Source organism: Paralichthys olivaceus, chromosome 2, assembly GCF_024713975.1.
Source record: "Paralichthys olivaceus isolate ysfri-2021 chromosome 2, ASM2471397v2, whole genome shotgun sequence".
Taxonomy (NCBI): Eukaryota; Metazoa; Chordata; class Actinopteri; order Pleuronectiformes; family Paralichthyidae; genus Paralichthys; species Paralichthys olivaceus.
Window position 1 is genome coordinate 4,339,892 of NC_091094.1, and position 19,826 is coordinate 4,359,717.

The window sequence follows — 19,826 nt, forward strand, 5'->3', positions numbered from 1 at the left end:
CTGACATAACATATCACTTTTATCTTTATGTTTAGCCAAGACTTTTACATACTATCTGACTGCGCGTGCTGCACACACACTGATCTTGTCCATTGCCGTGGTTGTTTTCTTCTCTCTGGTCTGTGATATGCTCCAGCAGCTCTGTGTTGCCTTGAGGTTGCCCGATGAGTCCACAACAAACTAAGAATTAAAACACTGAGTGAAGGGCGCCACTGATAATAGCCATCTTTGGGTTTTACATAATCACACACACACTGCCGACATAGTAAGAAAAACATGAATAATGGAATGAAAAGAGAGAGAGAGGGACCTGGGGCAGAGGTCGTGGATGTCTCTCAAACCCGTGACCGTCTCATCCTCAACTCAAGCGTCCAATCAGCAGAAAACAGCCAAGCAGGCAAGAAAAACCTGGAGAGGAAATGAGTAAGGGTTTACTATCAGTGTCACATCTGTGTTCCCTGGTGTCCCTTTGATTCAGTTGTTAAGATAAACCACATCCCCTCAAGACGTCCAGCATGCAGGGCCGTGCACAGAGAGTCTGGGGCAGGTGGTCTTCTCTGTTTCTACATTTGGATATAGTGTAAATAAAGTAGCCTATGTACGCTGCACATGGAGGATGTGCAATGTTGAGGCCTTAAAGCACAACTATCACCCGGTAGATGCTGTAGAGGTACAGCAGGACACGGACGTGTAGCCTTGACTCTGCAGGTTGTCGACTCACATTCAAATTGTTGGATCGTGTCGTGTGAAGCAGAACTCAGGCTAAAATGAACTTTCATCTTAAAAAACTGAACTCTAACCTGAACCAAACTATTAATCTAACCTGTCAACGACAATCATGTTAAACTGAACTTTCAGCTAATCAAGGAAGCGTTTACTTAACTGTTAACTCAGAATTTAACTGACTTGAAGCGAACTGTTGAGCTGCAGCGTCAACATGAACAAAGTCAACCTGCGTTCAAGATCTGCTGCTAAACAACTGTTGACCTAAAGCTAATGCTATGCTACCTGAACTACCCGACATGTTGACTAACCGGTTCTTTAACAGTTAACAAATGTTTAGCAGCTAAAACCAAACTCATAGATAACCTGAAACAAAGATGTGTGGACCGTTAGCTCACCTGTACCAAACTCTTATAGCCTAGCCTGAATTGTTAGCTGACTTGAAATAGCTAAGCTAAAATGTTGTCCACTGAACTTATTCGACTTAACGGAACCTTCATTTAAACTAATCCGTTAACTTCACAACCAACTGAACCATACAATCTGCTAAATACAACCGTCAATAACGTTCTCAGGAAAAATAACCAGAACTATTTGCGATGAGGCTAAAGTTCTCACAACCACCAGAGTAAAGCGATCCACTTAAAGCTTCTCTGAGAAAGAAAATGTTTATAAAGTTTTAATTAAATTAGAATATGAAAAGACATTTGATTAATTAGGTGCTAACTGCAAAACAATTTATCCAGAGGAGTTTTTCCATCTCTGACAGTTTCACCTTTTGTTACAAAATGCGTTGTCATGTCATCTTGGCACGATGTCACTTTGTTCCAAACAGAAATCCTGCTCAGATCCAGTGTTTCCATGCGATAAACTATAAAATGTGATGATGGTTTTTTTCATGTGAAAGCTGTGGCTGAAATTCTTTCACTGGTCAGACCAACCGGGTCCCCATCAAGGCCAAGCAGAGGTCAGATAGCCATTTTGCTGATCAGACATTTCCTCGTACAGTATCTCTGCCCTCGGCCGTTAAAGTGTCCCCAAAAAGGAAATTAGTCAAACTTTATGGCGAGAAGCTCCAACAGACAGGAAATAGAGGAAGTTGAATCAGTTGAAAGGTGGCAGCGCGTTTCGTGCTGCTGAACCGCCGAGTCATCAAAACCTCAATGAGCGGCGGGAGCGATGAACTGCTGACGAGAACCTTTGGTCAATTCTTTTTTTTGTGCACCATGAAAAACAGATCATTCCCAGCAGTGTCGGCGCTGGGAGTCAGTCAGACTCAGGTCGTGAGGAGAAGTCCCAAACGACCCGGAAAGACATTAAAACCCAACATACCAACCTGAGCTCTATCACAGAACATCGGCTATATTTTCACCGTGTTTCACATTTTTAAGGAAACAATTAGGAGCTTTCAAAGTCGTAAGAAGTTAATTCAAGTCAAGGGATTATTCTATTGCTATTTTTAACATTGCAAGATTAATCAATTTTCCAGGGTGTAAATCATGGATCTTGATGAAAAATGAGATCAGGCATATTTAATAAGTGTTTGCAATTTTTGTAGCATGATTGAATTTAAGGGGGCCGCACTTATTTTATAATAAAAGCATGTAAATGTAACCGTTAAATATTATTACTGCAAGAATTTGGAATGGAAAACCTCATTTCAATATAAAAAGAAGAAACACCATTGGTACTGAAATGTGGAATAATCACACTAAAGCATTATAACCAAACCAAACAGAAACTTTTGTAACATGGGGAGTTTTCAGCTTCACTTTAATTCAGTGGCATTCCCCTTTAACAAGACAATGACATGTAACATAAACAGCGATGAAGAATGGGGAGGTCCAACAGTGGTCGGCTTCCCATTTGTCAACAGTAAGAAAATAAAACATGATATACAATAAAACAAAACACAAAAATAATAAGTGATGACGATATTGAATTTCAAACATTTCAGAGTTCATGTTGGAAATATCAGGACCTTCGTGTCTTGGTACAAAATCTCCCAAAGCATTAATTAAATTCATATAATAATAAAAAGCTTAAATTTACAGTTAAGTAATACTGCTTCAATTATAATGTGCAAGAAATAAAATGTTCAGAAAGCAGATTGTGTAGAGCAGCTGTGTGTGTGAGTGTGTTACTTAAAATAACAGTCCAACATTTTAAGAAATCCTCTTGCTTCTTGTTTCAGACTGAACAAATGGAAACATACAAAAGTGCTTTTTGGTTTTAAGATCAACTTTACATATATAACAAGTAAATCAAAAAGCTTTGGAGTTGGCAAACTTTTTTTTTTTAACACTTTCGATTGACCATCCGAAGAATCAGAACAAGAGGATTTACCAGAAATGACGAACTACTCCTTTAAGAAGATTAAAATCGGACTCCTGCGGACTCTCTGCAGCTCCCCCTTCTGTGCAACACCCATCTGTCTGTCAAGTCACCCAATGTATAATTAATTCTGCTCAGTGAGACACCCACCAGGTGAGGTTGTGCCGGAAGCTCCCATTATACCAGCTGCTTGTGAGTTCACGGGTCCCTCTCATCCTGTGATGGCAGTCTGGTGGTTGTCGGGTCTTACTAACACTTGTTTTTTTCTGTGTGTGAGCAGAGCCACGTCGCCATCTTGTAACAAGTACACTTCAGTAAGCTTCAAACCAAACGCTCGTCGGATCCTCTGCCACCGTCTGAGACGACCTCCCGCCACAACTTTCCGGTAGCAGACTGTGACGAGACAAATCCACTGTTACACCCAGTTTGGTGGGTGACAAGTCGAGTGTGTCACCTTTCATGTGCAACACAATAAATGACTTCAGAGACAAGATCTGAAAGTGTGCGCTGTTACACGCGTCATGATACTGAGTCTCACCTTCGTGTGTAAACGTTCAAAACTGTTTAAAGCAGATACTCTTTGACTTACTGAGGTATGAGGTGAGGACTTCAGTAACCGTGAACATAGCTTAACTTTTATGGCCGTGTAAAGTGGTACCTGGTGAGCTCACTGTTCAAATCAGACAAATCTCATCCTCTCTATATGTTACGTTTGTCCCGGTGTGGAGGTGTGTCGAAAGGTTTGCTTCTTCTGAATCAGAGCCGGACTTCACCTTTAGACACAACGAGACTCTGAATCCATGTGTCGATTATGTCTGTCACATGACGAGTCCACCTGTCAATCAGCTCCCACCAACCACCAAGGTGATGATGAACAGTCACCCATCTGTTCCCTGTCGACCAATCAGCCGGTTAGCTCCACGGGGAGTTCCCGGCTGCACAGTGCCTCCCACTGACGAGCGAGTAGCGAGATCAGCCTCTCCCTGCTGTCGGCTCCTGGGACGAAGACGCACCACTGGACCTCACCCTCGGCACCCCCGCTGGCTCCGCCGCCTCTGGGCAGGGCTTCTTCCCCACCGGCCGCAAAATGGTCCATGGTGAGGTGGCAGAGCAAGTCAGGACCGGGCAGGTCATCGAACACCAGTGTCAGAGCCTGAGGGTACGTCTGGTAGCCCAGCAGGACGCGGTCCAGGTCCCGGATCCTTCGAGCCTCACGCAGCTGGTACCGCTCCCTGCAGAAGACCATGATGAAGAGGATGATGACGGATATTACTGTCTATGAACATAACAATAATCTGAAACAGCTTCAATCAAACATCGATCCTATTTTTCTTCTTAATCATGTTTAATGTAAGAAAAGAGATTTTTAATGCATCACCAGAGACATTTAGAATCTTCTCAAATGTTCGATTGTTAGTAAGTCAACTTAGAGAAGAGGAAACTCTCAGATCAACAATGTTTTTGACCATGAACACAAAATCTCTTAGACACTGAAAAGACGTAATCAGGACAGATATCTCAACAACCCGAATGTTTTCATTTAAGTTTTTTTGTGTTGTGGTTATTTTGCCCTAAACAATAAAGAAATAAAACGGTATCACAATCTAATTATCAGGACAACAACACCGTGGGACACTGCGGAGAATGATAAGGTAAACTATATAGAAAATCTCCATCAAGATTCATACTAAACTTTTTTAAAATGTCATATTGTGTCTGTATGTTAAACGTTTTTCAACAAAGAGTCAAATCAGAAGGATTTGGCCCTGATAGGAGCTGTTAGTGAGTCAATAATAAAGATACTGGGATTTATATTTCTTTCTTTCTCTGCCAGCCTGTAGTTCTTCCTCCCAGTGACTGACTCAATGCTTCACCGCTCTGTTCTCATGCTACAGTGAATATTGATCTCAACAGTTTTTTTTCCTGCGGGCTCTCGGTCCCTGACTGAACTGTCTACACATCACACTCAGTATCTCGTCTGCCAGCCAGTGTCTCCTCTTCTTCCTCTTTTCCTGCAGACGAGCACACACACACGAGGGAACCGAGTTCTTTTTTGTGGTTTTTTTTTTCCAGGGGACGCTTCTGTTTCATTGATTTTTACTGGTGTATGTGTTTGATGTGATGTGGGAACCAGTTCTGATCTTCACTGACTCACTTGTTTTCAGACGTGACCTCCGAGTGAAATCTAAAGAATTGTCTACGGAGTTTACCCAGAGTTTGTCTTTTACACTTGCACAACACAGCGGGAGGTTTTCTGTACAGATGCGTTCACAACAGCATCAAAGCCTCTGCATTATTCAGGCGAGAGGTGGAGCAGCCGGGTGCAGCAGACAGAGACAGGAAGTGACTGTCGCAGAGATCATGTGATCATGTTTACATCACCCTGTCACCATAAACTCTCCTGATATCTTCTACGCGTGTCGCCGCTTTTTAACTGGGAGATATTTGTTTTCTTCAATTTTGCGTCTGTCGTGTGTTAGAAGCATCATGAACCCCACCCCCCACTCGCTCGCAGTGAATCCAGCGGGGATCGACTGCTGTTCACACGTCGACTTCCCCTGGATTTCTACGGACTTTATTCGAGGAGGTCAGGCGGATAAAGTCTGTAGAAACTGCGGCGCGTCTCACTAGGACACTTGCGTTCATACATGCACCGGAGAAAATACTAATAGAGGATCTGCAGAGTCTAGCGCATTTGGTTGTATACAAATATTTAAATGTGATTATATTGGAGAGGGGGCACGGTTTCACATGTGCTCACCTCGAGGGAGGTTCTTTTGCGAAGTCAGGCAGAGGATGGCTGATGTAGTCCTCGTCCAGTAGGAACACGTCGGTGCTGGTCAGGATCAGGGTCCTGGGCTGGAGAACGGGAGACAGGGCTGAGCCTGAAGCGGTGGAGGCCCCTGAAAGGGTGGAGCCTTGGCTGGGAAGACTGCTGGGGATCTGGACCTGCAGGAAACAAACAGGCAGGAATCGAGAACAATAAAGTTTTAGTCGAAGACATCGTCAGTGTTAAGTCTGCAATAAATTATTTTTACCACTTGGGGGCAGTTGAAACAATCTGTGAACACACCAGTAAAACGTGCTTTTATGTTGTCATCAAATTATTAACAAAGTATTACCCCTTGATACATGGAAGGTCTGAGTCATCAGATTTGGTGCGTTCACCTGAACTTCACTCAGAATGATGTGAATATCAGGTGTGAACGGGATCTAAGTAAGAGATTCTTACCTGGAAAACCAGCAGATAGAGCAGGACATTAAAGGAGCGTGATGATGAAGGTGCTGCACTGGCCACAGTCTTCCTCTCTGCCACAATGAAGGTCAGGTCTCCCATCTCCTCCTCACTGGGGTAAATAAACTTCACCCGGCTGCTGTGGACCAGCTCGTAGTTCTGCATCTTACCTGCAGGAGGAGACAAATGTTCTCTACTGAGTGACATTCTAGTTATCTCCCAAAACAGTAAAATGTAATCTTGGGGAAATTACTTTCACCACAATCAGAAAAAAATGACATGAATGTCTTGGATTCAGATTTTAGATAAGCACGATTAACTTTTACTCTCTGTACCAGCCTGGTTACCTGTGTTTGTGTTGGTGAACTGGGAGTAGAAGTCCTGATCTGATGGCTCTGGAGGAGGAAGCTGCTGCTGCAGACTGAGAGCTGACATCAGCTCCTGGAGAAAGACGCCCGTCCCATAACTGTCCCTGCTGAGACAGCACACGATGTGATCGGCTGAACGACCTGCAAGAAAACCAGAACCACAGAGAGACAAGAGAGCGAATCAGTAATGTCGGCATTATTTAACAACAGTTCAATATTCAAACTTATACGAGCTCTGCAGACACGGGGGTAGTGTGTGTGTGTGTGTGTGTGTGTGTGTGTGTGTGTGTGTGTGTGTGTGTGTGTGTGAATCCACTGACCTACAACTCTGAAGTACTGGTCAAAAAGTCCCACATTGACAGACAGCAGCTCAGACAGTCTGATGGACAGACAGCAGCACAGACACACGTCTGGATCTCCAGAGTCCGTTATCTCCAACACTGACAGACACAGAAGGATCAAAAAGAAAAAAATAATTAAACAAAACTGAAAGTCGACCCTCTGAGGCTGTAACGATCACCACACACCAGAATACAAACCTAAAATCTTTCTGATGTGTTCATATTGTCTCAGTACACAGTTTGTATCCAACACTTGTTTTTTAGTGTTGTCGGCTTAATATACGAATATTTTCAGACTCTGTTCATCCTACCTGAGTGATGACCGAGGGTGGAGGCGGAGTCTTCCAACAGGAAGTAGATTGTGTCATTGGAGAGCAGCAGACAGCAAGTGAGCTCAGCCTCTGGAGACTTGTAGAGAACCACAGACAGCCACAAGACCTGTCTCACCTCCTCTGCCTCAGACTTCAAATAAGTAACACAAAGGGAAAAAAAAAATGAGGGGGAACATTTAAAATGACCCAACGACAACATGAACTCTGCCTTAAGGGCTTTAAAAAAAGATTTTCTTTGAGATGGACAGAGGAAACGTGTGTCCCCTACCAGTGCTATATATTTGTGGAAGAAGGCCAACAGCTGCTGTCCTCTGAGGCCAACCAGGAGCTTTAGTCCCGGGGAGAGACCTGAGATGAGGTGAGGGGACGGCTGGTTCTCCTCCAGCTGGAGATGAGAGGAGTCCCAGCTGAGGGGGAGGAGGAAGGGGCGGAACAATTCAATTTTTCATCCCTACACCTTGCATTCGATTGGTTGGGGACTTGTTGCTCAACAAATCGAATCATAGAGAAATCCAATACAACCTTTATAAAAATACATTTTAGCATGCTTCTCTACAGCTGCTTAACAGTAACAGAGTTTTAAATTCTACCTGCTGTAGTTGTGTGATTTCCTGCTGCTGGTACAACAGCACTGGTCTCTCGATCTGCAACATTCTGAAAACACAAAACATTTGTCAAACAAGGTCACAACACTGGGAGAAGACACCAGAGGAGACCCAACTAAAGGACTCGGGGAGAGGATTAGGTGTTCACCTTGTGTATGTTCTCCTTGGTGTGGACAGGTTTGGGCCAGGGCCAACAACTTGAGCCCCTCCAGAGAGCCTCTCTGCTGACTCAGCTCCCCCAAGAATGAGCACCTGTCCCGGGACAGAGGGAAGAGCAGCAGCAGCCTCTGATTTCCCAGCAGCAGCTCCACAGTGTGACTTTTCCTGGACACATGATGGACACGTGATTGACAAGCAGGGAAACTGGAGTACACAACAAAAGGATATTTATAAGATTATAAAATGTGTAAGAATCAAGGTGCTTTGTATTTAATTGTTTAATTTCAAAAACAAATGAAAACTATAAAATTTCATTAAAGGAGGAAACAAATAATAGTAAAAATAAATATTAAAGGGCTGAATATTGGTTCCAATCTATTGATTCAATAACTTTCAATAATTGATTAATTGCATAAATCCCTCATCCAGTCACAGCCTCAGTACCTCTGGTGGTGGTTTGGGCTGAGGCAGGATGTGTAGTTGGTTCTGCCCCCGAACTGAAGAGCTCTCTCTCTGGGATGAAGCATCACCGAGCTGAGGGGCACACGGACTAGTCTGCACCAGGAAGAGGAGGAGGAGGAGGAAGAGTGATGGAGGTCACCGTTGCGCCTTTCTATCTCTGCCAACTCTCTGAAGTCCAACTTCAGCACCCAGAGGTGTCGGTGGGTGAGGAAGAGGAGAGAAGGGAGGCTGGGTTCTTCTCTCTGGGAAAGGATGTCCGACGTGAGGGACTGCGTGTCTGTGGCAGAGTCGGAGGATGAGGATGAGGAGGAGGGAAGGAGGTGGGCAGGGTAGCCTCCCTGGGCTCCCTGACTCTCCTCTAGCTCCCAGGAGTTGATGAGCGAACGGGGGAGGAGCTGAGGAGTATTTGGGGGCTCGGGGTCAGTGTTGGAATCTGCTGCCTGGAAAAACAAGTAGATTTTTATTTTTAACAATAAATAAATACATATTGACCCAATTACTGGATGAACTGGGACATAATATATATATTAGATATATAGATATAACCTGTGCAGTAAGTTGGATCTTATCCTGCTCTCTGACCTGCATCAGCGCCGTCAGCTCGGTCCTGGTCTGTCGGAGCGCCTCAGTCTCGGAGAAAATGTAAAAGCGGGTTGGACCAGACCGGAGCCCCAAGGCAAGGCAGCAGTCAGGGAGCTCGCCGCTGAAGGACAGCAGGAGCTGGGAGTAAGGCAGCAGGAAGTCCACCTGCAGGCTCGACAGCACCTCCTTCACAGGCGTATTCTGCTCCAGGTCTGAGGAGAACAGGAGTACAAATCGTTTTTAACCTTTCAACTCGTTTTCTGCATGAATTTGTAACAAAATTTGTTCTTTTTTTTTAAAAATCACATCCTTCTTCTTGTGAACAGCAAACAAATATAAAAAAGGGGGCACAGCCTTCATGTTTGTTGAGGCTTACCTGCGTCCTGATTGGTCCACGAGAAACTATTTGATAGGCGCAGTATTCCCAGCAGTCGGTCTGTCAGCACCAGGCACGCCTGCCTCTGCTCCACCTCCTCCTCTACCTGAAGGCAGTAGCACCACAGAACTCTACTGATGTGCATCTCCTCCTGCTCTTCGGCACACAGCTCCTCCGGGTGGCCGCCGGGCTCCTCTGAAGAAGGAACAGTGAGCGACATAGAGGAGGAGCAGACCAACTCCTCCACAGAGTCATCCAGAACCATCTCAAAGTATCCGTCCCCAGAGCCTGGACTGGAATAATGAGAATAAAGGAAGGAATCAGGAGTCATGCTTTTGTTGTTTAAATAATGTATTTCCTTCTGGTTTAAGAATATGTATATTCATTAATTACTAAACTGTAATCCAATAAACCCAGTGCAAACTTCTGAAAATCCAAGAAACCATAGGGAGGTTGCTGGTTGAATTACCTGGGACTGCCCACCTCTGTGCTCTCCTCATGGGACTGAACCTCTCTGCATTCAGACCTTGTCACGTCCTTCCTCTCCTCCTGCTCGTTTCTCTTCTTCTTCTCCTCCTTCAGTGTGGCACTGAGACACTGAGAGAGGTGAGTAGTGAAGTCTTTGTTGGAGGAGAGGGAGAGCAAGTGAGAAGGAAGTAGAGGACACCAGGTGGCGCTGCACGTCGCGCAATTAATTTCAACTGGTCGGGAGGAGAAAGAGGAGCAGAGGCAGCTGGAGCACGGAGAGAAGGAAACATGGATTTATTAAAACCTGATGCTGTTCTCCACTAGAGGACAGCAGCGTCTTCTGTTGGACACATAGTGAACTACATGTGCCTCCATCTTGAATCTGTTTTAGAAGTGACTTTACTAAGACACATCTATATTTCCTGATCTGCTCCTGTTTTAATTTGCTAACTCAACACACAAATCAGCCAAAATAGCTTTAAATAAAAGTGACTGCATTTATAGTTGTTTGCTTCTATTAAGGAGAAAATATGTTATATTATACTAACCAGACAGAACTAGTCGTAGCAGCAGTAGTGGTAGTAGTAGTGGTAGTGGAAGTAATACTTGACGGAGCGCCACAGGTTGTGTGGTCATTCAGACTGACAGCAGGTTGTTGTCTCTGCAGGCAAACACATTAAACTACATTAGGACGCAGTTGACAGGTAACGCAAACATCAAAACAAGTGCAGTGTTGTCTTTTAGCTGTACTCAAACATTAAAACACTAAAGCAGGGAAAATGTCAAGAAAACTTTTTCCAGAATTTGTCTTTCACATACGAAGAACGCAGCAGGAACTCATGTTTTCTTGTTTACAGTCCATCCACACCAGCGCCAGCCCTCATCTCCAAAAGCTCTCAAATCTCATTATCTTGCCAATATGACATTTTTGTCAGCGTCTTCTACGTTAATGGCACCTTTTGTATATCTTGAAATATCCGTATTCTTTTTGTTTCAGTCAACTTTAGGTCCGTCAAGTGAAATGGGCTCACTTGGACATGTGCTCAGTGCATGTCTGAAAGCAGCTTACCTCACTTACAGTGATCTGGGTGGGTTCAGCAGATGGGATGTGTGTGTTGGTGTAAAAGCTTTCGGGGGGAGGTGCAGTGTCCACAGGAGGGAGAACACTGGGGGAAACTGCAGCTTCTTCTCTTATCGTCACTTCTGAAACAGCAAACCAAACAGATAAATACCAGTGATGATCTGCAGAGAGTTGAGCGACGTGACTTTGCTCTGGGCTGATTTTTGCATTATTTTTGCAATGATTTTGACATTTTTGCCACATTTCATGAATCACAATCATTCAGTCAGTTAGTAGAGGTTAGCAGTGAGCATTAGCAGATTGTCAAATGACCTGTAGTCAAATGTTAGTGAATATCAGTCACTGATTAATTATTTTCCTGTTAAGTCCCACAGCTGTTTGTAAATCCACAACTCAATCTGTGTGTAACTGCTCCGCAAATAAGTTCCGTGATGAACAAACTACGTGACGGAGACACGGTTTCTAAATAATATTTAAATTTCATATTTCTTTACTTGAAATGTTTTATAATAATAGACTAGTAGATGTACCCCCCTCCCTCAGCCCTGCACAGCCTGATACATACATGATTACCTTGGCTGGGGCAGGCAGCCTGCTGGGCCGGACAGGAAAAGGTAGAAGTGGAAGAGGTGGAAGAGGAGGAAGAGGAGGAAGAGGAAGAGGAGGTGACAGCAAGAGGAGCGACAGCAGAGGAGGAGCAAGGGGAGGAGGAGAGGGGAGAGGAGGAGGAGGAGAGGTGAGGAGGTGCAGCAGCAGACAGCCTGGTCTCCTCACTGATCTGACGAGAGGACAGAGAGGAGGAAGCCTTCAGAGAGCTGCAGTCACCTACATCATCAACCTGATCACGACCTGCAACCGGCAGCTCGATCAGCAGCAGAGCAACAGTCTGCCGCACTTTATAAAGACCTGCTCTAGTAGTAGAAGTACATGTATGAGGTCATGTTGAAATATGTAAACCAAATTAAGCTTCAAGAGCCAAATCTCTGTGCTGAAAGTTATTTTTTTGTGATCAGTGGTTTTCTCCTGCTGAACAACCTCATAAAACGACAAAGGGGCCCAGTCTTCAAAATAAAGGCATTTACTGCTTAAAAGTTGGGGAAATTAACACTTGATCAAACAGTTCAGTTTGGTGATGTCCCATCCACTAACATAATAACACCTATACTGGCGGCAGCCATCAGGGGGCAATTAAGTTTCAGAGTTCAGTCTCGCAAACCTGAAGTTTTTATGTCCCATATTTTCATTACATGTCAACTCTGCAGCTGATGTAAACTGTCTCTCAAATATAAAAAGATCTGATCGTTGGTCTGCAGCTGTTCTGACCCCAACACACAGATAGCTGATATATACAAGCTGCTGTGGTGACGGATGTGATACATCTTCAGGCTTCAAAGATATGTGAGTAACTATCATGATGTCAGAATCTCTACTAGTCATATCTAAGTGGGGGGTTTTGTAGTTGTGGTGAACTCCGACTGGTCGATAATCAGGTTAGAATCATAAAACCACTACAGCAAATTTCCGGGTTAATCAATCTGAAAACTATGGTAATAGAATACGACACAGTTTCAAGAATGTGAGCCATCATGCGAGTTCAAATGTCACAGTTAAAGCAGTGAACAACATGAATGAATTTCTGATAGTGTGAGTGATAAAATATAATATTCAGTGCTGGCAGGTAAGATCATCGTAGCTCTGCTCTTTCACAGTCTGAAAGAAAGTCAGATTTGTTTTAATCGACACTGAATATATGGATAAAAATGAATCACTTCATTATGTAAACATTTAAGATTTCTAAATGATTTAATAACTACTGACATCTGCTCTTTCTTTTTAAAATAACTTTTTACAATAAATATACAAATAAAGTTACTGGTACAAATGCAAAAAAAAGAAAAGAAAAAAACGAGTACAGACAAAATCTAAAACTACTACAATAAATTCACTTCAGTGTGACAGAGTGTACCTTCTTGTCGCTGCTGCTCATCCTGTCTTTGACTTCTTTGGCTTTCTGAATGGCTTTCAACACTTCCACTGTGTCCAGCTCCTTCTCTGTCGTCACTTTACTGTCCAGACAAACCTGACGCAAAGTCACAGGGTAAATACAAGAATACCAGGTGTATGAATAAACCAATAAAATGATATACTAGTATTCATACTCGCGTGAGCAGCTTTTTGACATATTTATAGAATCAGCAATTGGAGCAATAGCAGCAACAACCCTGATACTTTCATGTCATGTCAAATTACATGTAACGGAAACAGTACAGAGTGAAAATATGTTAAGGTTGTCTGTGTAATAGTTCTACAGTAGTAACATGGACAGTGTGGTCATGTACCTCTGCTGTAGTAGTAACAGTAGTAGTACAGTAGTAATATGAGCAGTGTGGTGGTTGGGGTCATGTACCTCTGCTGCTCGGTCTCCAAACTGGGTCAGGACTTTGGTTCTGTAGTCTGGGATGATGCACATGGGATTACTGGACAGGTTGAGTTTCTCCAGACAGGGCAGAGAGCCGATGTTCCGAATCTCCTCCAACTGAAAACATTCAAACATTCAACAATCACTGACTCATTCAATCATTCTTGAGTCGACAGTGGAGCGATGACAGAAAATGATCAAATAGAGGTTATGATCATTTATTTCCTTCTTTTTTTAATGATAGTTCATTTAATACCTTTTGTGATTGATACTTTCTATGTAGTTCCTGTAATTATAAGAATGGACAAATTTGACAATGACACATTAAAGAAATATCAGGACTTCCTCAGCGTGGTTACCTGAGCGAGCTGGTTGTGGCTGAGGTCCAAGTTGACCAGAGAGTAGAGCTTGGTGAGACCAGTGAGCCGGTCCAGTTGGTTTCCAGCCAGGCTGAGGGTTTTTATGTTGCCCAGACGGGTGTGAGCAGCCTCAAGGACCCGCAGGCTGTTGTAGGACAGATCCACGTGGACCAGGTTGTACAGGTGCTGCAAACACAAAACAACCAGTTCTGTACTGTCTTTTTAAGAACTCAAAACACAAAAGGCTTTCTTTTGTTTTATAGCACTATAAACTCAAAACATGACATTTGAAAACATCACCCTGGACTTATTGGGAGAGAAAATCATCTGACACTTAACAAAACAAACTTTTTTTTTTTTAATCTATAAAATATTTCCTAAATGACTCAACATAATCTAGAAATGATACTGAATGTCTCCACTGAGCTGACGTGGTCACACACCTGGAGATTTTCCACCGAGGTCAGCTGGTTATGACTCAGATCCAGAAACTCCACCTCACGAATCAGTTTCTAAAACAGAGAAAAATTCCGTGTCAGCACAAAGAAACTGATAAACAGAGCGTTAACTTTTTTGTTGTTCCTTTATTTACACATCCAGATGATTTAGCTCAGTGTAAAGGTGTGCTCTGACCTCCAGATATAACAGCTTGCAGGTAAAGGTTTGTACAGTATCAGTGTGTATTTTTAATTGAACACACCTGGAACTGCACAACACAAAATGATCAGCTGTTACAACTGCTTTGTAATTTACAGGATTTAAGTTACTCGAGCTCATATTTTATATTTATCTCAAAAACTCAAAATGTGTTTCGTTTAACAAGTTCAGTTAAAATGTGTCTCACCACTGAGCTATCGATGGTGCTGATGCTGTTATGGCTCATGTCCAGCGTGGTCAGGTTTTTCCACACAGGGATAACAGCAGTGACCGGACACCCAGTCTCCGCCCCCTCAGGCTCCCACTGTGAGAACTCGCTCGCCTCCGGGACCAGGATCGACTGGAGGACATCATAAAGATCATACATCAGTGTACAACCCACTTTAAACTGCTTAAACATGCAGCACTATTTAAACTCAGCTTTACCATCATTGTTTCCGAGGAGCGGTGGATACTCATGGTCGCCAGACTCGACCTCAGCGAAGATAAACCTTGAATCTGCTGCGAGCTGCACTGACTGATCTGAAGTCAGACACACACAGACGTTAGGATTTTCTTCACATACTGGCAGAATTTAAGTTAATTTATGAACTGCATGAATTAAAAAGCATTATACATTGATCAAATGTAGATTGTTTAACCCACTGGTGTTTCTGGTGGCAGCTGGTGAGGGCAGCCACATTTAACTGTTAAGTCGACTTATCACGTACATCGATTATCATGACGTCTGTTTTGCTAATAAGTACAAGTGAATGTTCATCAGTACAAACATGAGGTTTGTTGCAGCAGAAATCCTGCATGTGTACAAACAGATAGTTACCTCTATCTGCAGCAATGATTTGAAAACAGACAGGTCGAACGGGAGACTGTTCTCCTGGATGTTACTGGTTCCAACTGGACCACTGGTACCAGAGATCTGACCGACAGAGACAAAACCAGTGAGAACATTTAACACCTAAAAGGGAAAAAAAACAGCAGAGTGTACGATTTGGAAGTGAATGAAATAAAGAGATGTGTGACCTTGAGGTATCGCAGCCTGCAAGTGAAGTCGAGGATGTGTCCGAGGTCGGTTTTGGCATCTCCATTACAGCAGGTTGGTTTGGCCAGACGCAGCTGCTGAGTGACGGAGTAAAGCTGCAGAGGATGGAGAGAAAACACCTCGCCAGCCTGCAGCAACTGCTCACCTACAATACACACACACAAACAGCGGTGTTACACTCAATGTCCGTGCAAGATTTCATCTAAACAATTTACATTTTTGCAGGAAAGTCAGTTAATGTTGTTTCTACAAACCAGATGTTGACAACACCTGCAATGTTTTTCATACGTTGTTAAGCCATATTTGTGGCAACATGAACTGTAGTTCAGCTCCAACAGAACTAATCCATTAAAACTGTATTTAAATATTTAAAAAAAGGTGCAGTTAAATATCTAATATGGAGAAATGTATTGAACTCAATCGCTATTTATCCGATGTCTCAACTTAGTTTTGATTTTTGGAAAACATGCAGCATTTTTAATAATGTCCACTTCCTATAAACCCAAACTTTAAATTTAATATGTATTGTCCATGATGAATAAAGTATGTTAGAGCATTCAGGCTCACTGCAATTTATATCTTTACTCAACAACAGTGTACAACAGTTCTCAGTAAGAGCCTCCGTCTCACCACTGCACTGAAGTCATATCATGAACCGTTCTGGAAATTCTAGATGAGAGAAAATGGGCCACAGGAAACTAACCTTTGTGGGGGGGGGGGGGGGGGGGGGGGGGGGGGGGGGGGGGGGGGGGGGGGGGGGACTGAGCAAACAATGCTATCTTTATTAAGAAAAAGACACTTTGAGTTGTTTTCAATGAGACGAAATTTACAAGAAATTCAGTTTCTTTGTACAACTGGTTGTATAAATTGTATAAATTGACTGGCTTTTGAATTAGCATGACACCATGATTAGAGACCTTGAGAAAAGAAGAGTGAGGGTAAATACACGTACTGTACAGACTCACATTATTTTTGATTTATTCATTAATTGTCCTGTACTTATTCACAGTCCTTTTTGTATTCAATAATACATATTTCTGTAAGTTGTGTGGTGTGTAGGTATTTGGTGTTTAGCAAATCAAGTAGATGAGATAAGATAAGATAATCCTTTATTAGACCCACAATGGGTACATTTGCAATATTACAAAAATAGGCATCAGTAAGTAATAATAAGAAACAATGCTTAAGTGCAATGATAATACAACTTAAATGAAAGGAATATAAAAGATATAGAAAAATAAGAATGGATTAAAACTAATATATGCAGTGTAAAAACAATAAAAATATGTGCAGTGTGAGAATATGTCCAGTGAATGGATTGCACATGAACCAATGATGATGTGTTTTATTTATATGTGCATTTATTTATAGGAAATAAGAATTACAATGCATTGAGAACTTGTCATGGCTGCTTGTAAGAACAAAGCCTTTGAGTTTGATTTTGACCTGATGATGGCGCTGCATGCAAAGCCAGGGGATCAGCAGCGCTGTTGTAATTTATGCTGACGGCAACAGGAATGTAACTGAACCAAATATCTTCGCGATGCACCAACAGCTGTTGACATTTTTTTTTGGCAAACTTCATAAAATGTGGAAAGACGAGAAGAGTCGAGAGATCATAAAAGTCTGGTGCGATGAGTCTGGGCCACAAAATGTTGTTTTGTTTTAATCCATCCTGCGTTGATGAAGATACACTAACTCACAAATGAAGCTACTGACACACACAGACATCTACAGATCCATGATGGTGGAAATGTAGACTTTGAGTCTGTAGCTCTTTGTAGAGACTTGATTGTTTTTCACAGCAGACTTTTCTTTGCATGTTATTTGTATTTATATGAGGGCTGGTTATTGTGTTTGTAAATGACATAATAACTGAAGTAAAGTTGCTGCTGGTTGTTTCTGAACAGTGGGTCTGTTGTCAGAGGAGGGGGGGGGGGGGGGGCAGCAGCTGTGGATCAGATTACAGCTGCTAAAACTGAAGCGGAGTGAACCATCTCACTGCAGGGAGCAGCTTTGTGCTTATAACAACCCCAACACACACACAGGCCCCTGCAGACCAATTAATACACTAACATACATTATAGTCGTGTTTAGAATAGATTATTTGCACACGTCTGTCAAATGCAACGTTGTTAAGATTGTTGTCAAACCTGAACATACTGCCCACCCCCTTCTGCATGCCAACCCCTGTGAATGGTTCCTTCCATGTGCTTATAGAGGCTCTGAGAAGGAGGCAGAGCCACAGTCAGTGTTGGTCAGAGCTGAGTGCACCACAGCTGCTGCCCTGAGACTAGATCCGCTTTAAATCAGCTAGAAGAGGCTCAGCTCCCCTCAGCAGCTCACTTCAGTTCAATCATCAGAGCTGCGAGGAGCTGCCTTCACTCTCAGAGAGCTGAAGAACAGAGAGTAGAGCAGACAGAGGAGGGCGTGACAGGCAGCCAGCCGAGCAGGCAAGCTGCTGCTGCAGGGGGAGGAAGAGCAGGCGATGCACCAGCCAAAGCCAGAGGTCAAGAAAAAAAGTGACAGAATAGTGAAAAGGTAGACTCTGGGTGAGGAGGAGGTCATTTGTGATCTGAGCCAGAAAAACCAGACACCAGCCTCTCTTTGTTGTAGTGTGGGCCACCGTGTGGGGAGGAGGATGTGAAGGAGAGCAGCAGGGAGGAAGGGAGGCCACTGCAAGAAAGAGGAGAAAATGCTCTCAGAGATGATGTGCAGGAGGAGCTGCCTGCAGCAGCAGCAGCAGCAGCAGCAGGATGCAAAGGAGGCTCCACAGAGGGACACTGCCAGCCGCAGGAAGCGTGGCTGGTCCAAGAGCTGCAGGGGGCGCCTGCAGGGGCGGAGGACAGGGGGGGGAGGTTGGTCGAGGGGGCGCAATCACCAGCACCCTCAACGTCATCATCATCATCATCCCAGACACCTCCAGAGGTCGGTGATGTCACTCCGGCCCGTTAACGTCAAGGGGAACAGAGTGAGGGGGATGCGAGCCCCCAAGAACACTAACCAGTTTCTGATGCACGAGAAGTACCAGATGCTGCACATGCGCTCAGACTCAGTGGGCAGCGACAGCGCCAGCAGCTCCGACAGCGACACAGAGCTGACGGATATGGACTCATACCTGGGCGTCCTGGAGAATGCTAGAGGAGCCCTCCTGGACAGTCCCAACCCACGCGGCTCGACAACGACACCACCAGGTCAGTTCCTGGTACTGCACGAAGACAGTCTGCAGGAAGAGGACAATCTGCGCCTGCAGGAGGACAGCATGCAGTATTTCCCCTCAGAGGACGACCTGAAGCAGAGCCAGAACTTCATGCAGAGGGACTTTGTTGAGTTCTGTGACATCCTGACATCCTGAAGGGAAACTCTCAGGAGGCCATTTTGTTCTCAGCTGCAAAAGACTCCAACCTCTACTGTACGGAGTCAGGTTTGTTCTGCTTCATGTTCACAGAAAATAGATCAATAAATGTTCACCTTTTCAAGTCATTTAGCCTTAAAGGTTGAAGGATCTGCTGCCAGACTGAGGTCACTCCTATAGTTTCCTGCAGGAGCAAAGTTTTTAAAAAATGTTCTTAAATCGAGTGTAAATTTCTTTACATCTCTTCAGTTATCTGCCTTATTTCGTCTTGTTTAGATTCTGGCACTGATGTTAAATTAACAACGAGGGAAACTGCTCTGAGAGAAAGTGGAATCATCTCACCCTGTTGGCTTATTTCCAGGTTAAAGAAACAACTTCAAACTAACTTTCATGTAAGATGAAATGATTTTTATCAAGACGGATGTTTGTTAGGTGGGGTTTTTTTACATGTCATGTTTGCTCATGTACATTGTGTATGGTGCTGTAAAGTGCTGCCTTTTCTGTTGTTGTTGTTGCACACAAAGGAAGATGGGCTGGGTGGTGGGAGTGAGTCTGCACAGCCAATCAGATTCAAGCTGCCTGGATTACAGTGCATTCGATTGGCTGATGCAGACTGTCATTAATAAAATAAAAAAAGGCCTTTAACTGTAAAGACTGAACAGAAAAAACACAAATAATAAACACATGATTGATGTAACACAGTCTGAGTGATTGTCTTTGTGCATTTAAATGAGTTTTGTTTAAAGAGTTAGAGGAGAGAGGGGGGGGGCAGTGTGTCAGTGATCATCAGAGCAGCTCAGGCAGAATAAAGCACAGTCACTCTGGTAATAACAGGTGACAGGAGCAGACGAGAGCGGAGCAGTGACGAAAAACACAAGTCTAATGGACTAATAGATTATGTTGAGTTGATTGGATTAAATCTTACCATAAA

General features: G+C 43.5%; 2 protein-coding genes across 2 annotated transcripts; one reads left to right on the forward strand and one right to left on the reverse strand.

The window, feature by feature from the left end:
- Positions 1 to 2,479: 2,479 nt before the first annotated feature.
- On the reverse strand, positions 2,480 to 17,722 carry nisch (nischarin). Its single transcript, XM_069517403.1, has 25 exons — positions 17,704 to 17,722; positions 15,522 to 15,685; positions 15,322 to 15,417; positions 14,928 to 15,023; positions 14,689 to 14,841; positions 14,288 to 14,356; positions 13,845 to 14,030; positions 13,474 to 13,602; positions 13,033 to 13,146; positions 11,640 to 11,844; positions 11,055 to 11,188; positions 10,534 to 10,646; positions 9,987 to 10,250; positions 9,518 to 9,810; positions 9,142 to 9,353; positions 8,542 to 8,999; positions 8,087 to 8,262; positions 7,924 to 7,987; positions 7,602 to 7,740; positions 7,313 to 7,463; positions 6,981 to 7,100; positions 6,640 to 6,801; positions 6,290 to 6,462; positions 5,819 to 6,006; positions 2,480 to 4,289 (listed from the first exon to the last, which is right to left on the reverse strand). Exons 1-25 carry the CDS (start codon positions 17,720 to 17,722, stop codon positions 3,962 to 3,964), a joined length of 4,206 nt encoding a protein of 1,401 aa, XP_069373504.1. The 3' UTR covers positions 2,480 to 3,961.
- Positions 17,723 to 17,755: 33 nt separating this feature from the next.
- On the forward strand, positions 17,756 to 19,592 carry LOC109635342 (coiled-coil domain-containing glutamate-rich protein 1). The gene has a single exon (XM_020096476.2). It carries the CDS (start codon positions 18,236 to 18,238, stop codon positions 18,893 to 18,895), a length of 660 nt encoding a protein of 219 aa, XP_019952035.1. The 5' UTR covers positions 17,756 to 18,235; the 3' UTR covers positions 18,896 to 19,592.
- The last annotated feature ends 234 nt before the right edge of the window (positions 19,593 to 19,826 follow it).

What these genes read in the sequence shown, in the direction of transcription:
- nisch (XM_069517403.1), bottom strand. An exon ending in AGCTGACGGCGCTGATGCAG is followed by an intron (nt 9,000 to 9,141) that starts GTCAGAGAGCAG and finishes TTGTTTTTCCAG; the next exon opens with GCAGCAGATTCCAACACTGA. An exon ending in AGCCCAAACCACCACCAGAG is followed by an intron (nt 8,263 to 8,541) that starts GTACTGAGGCTG and finishes TCATGTGTCCAG; the next exon opens with GAAAAGTCACACTGTGGAGC.
- LOC109635342 (XM_020096476.2), top strand. Translation starts at nt 18,236, where the DNA reads ATGCTCTCAGAGATGATGTGCAGGAGGAGCTGCCTGCAGCAGCAGCAG.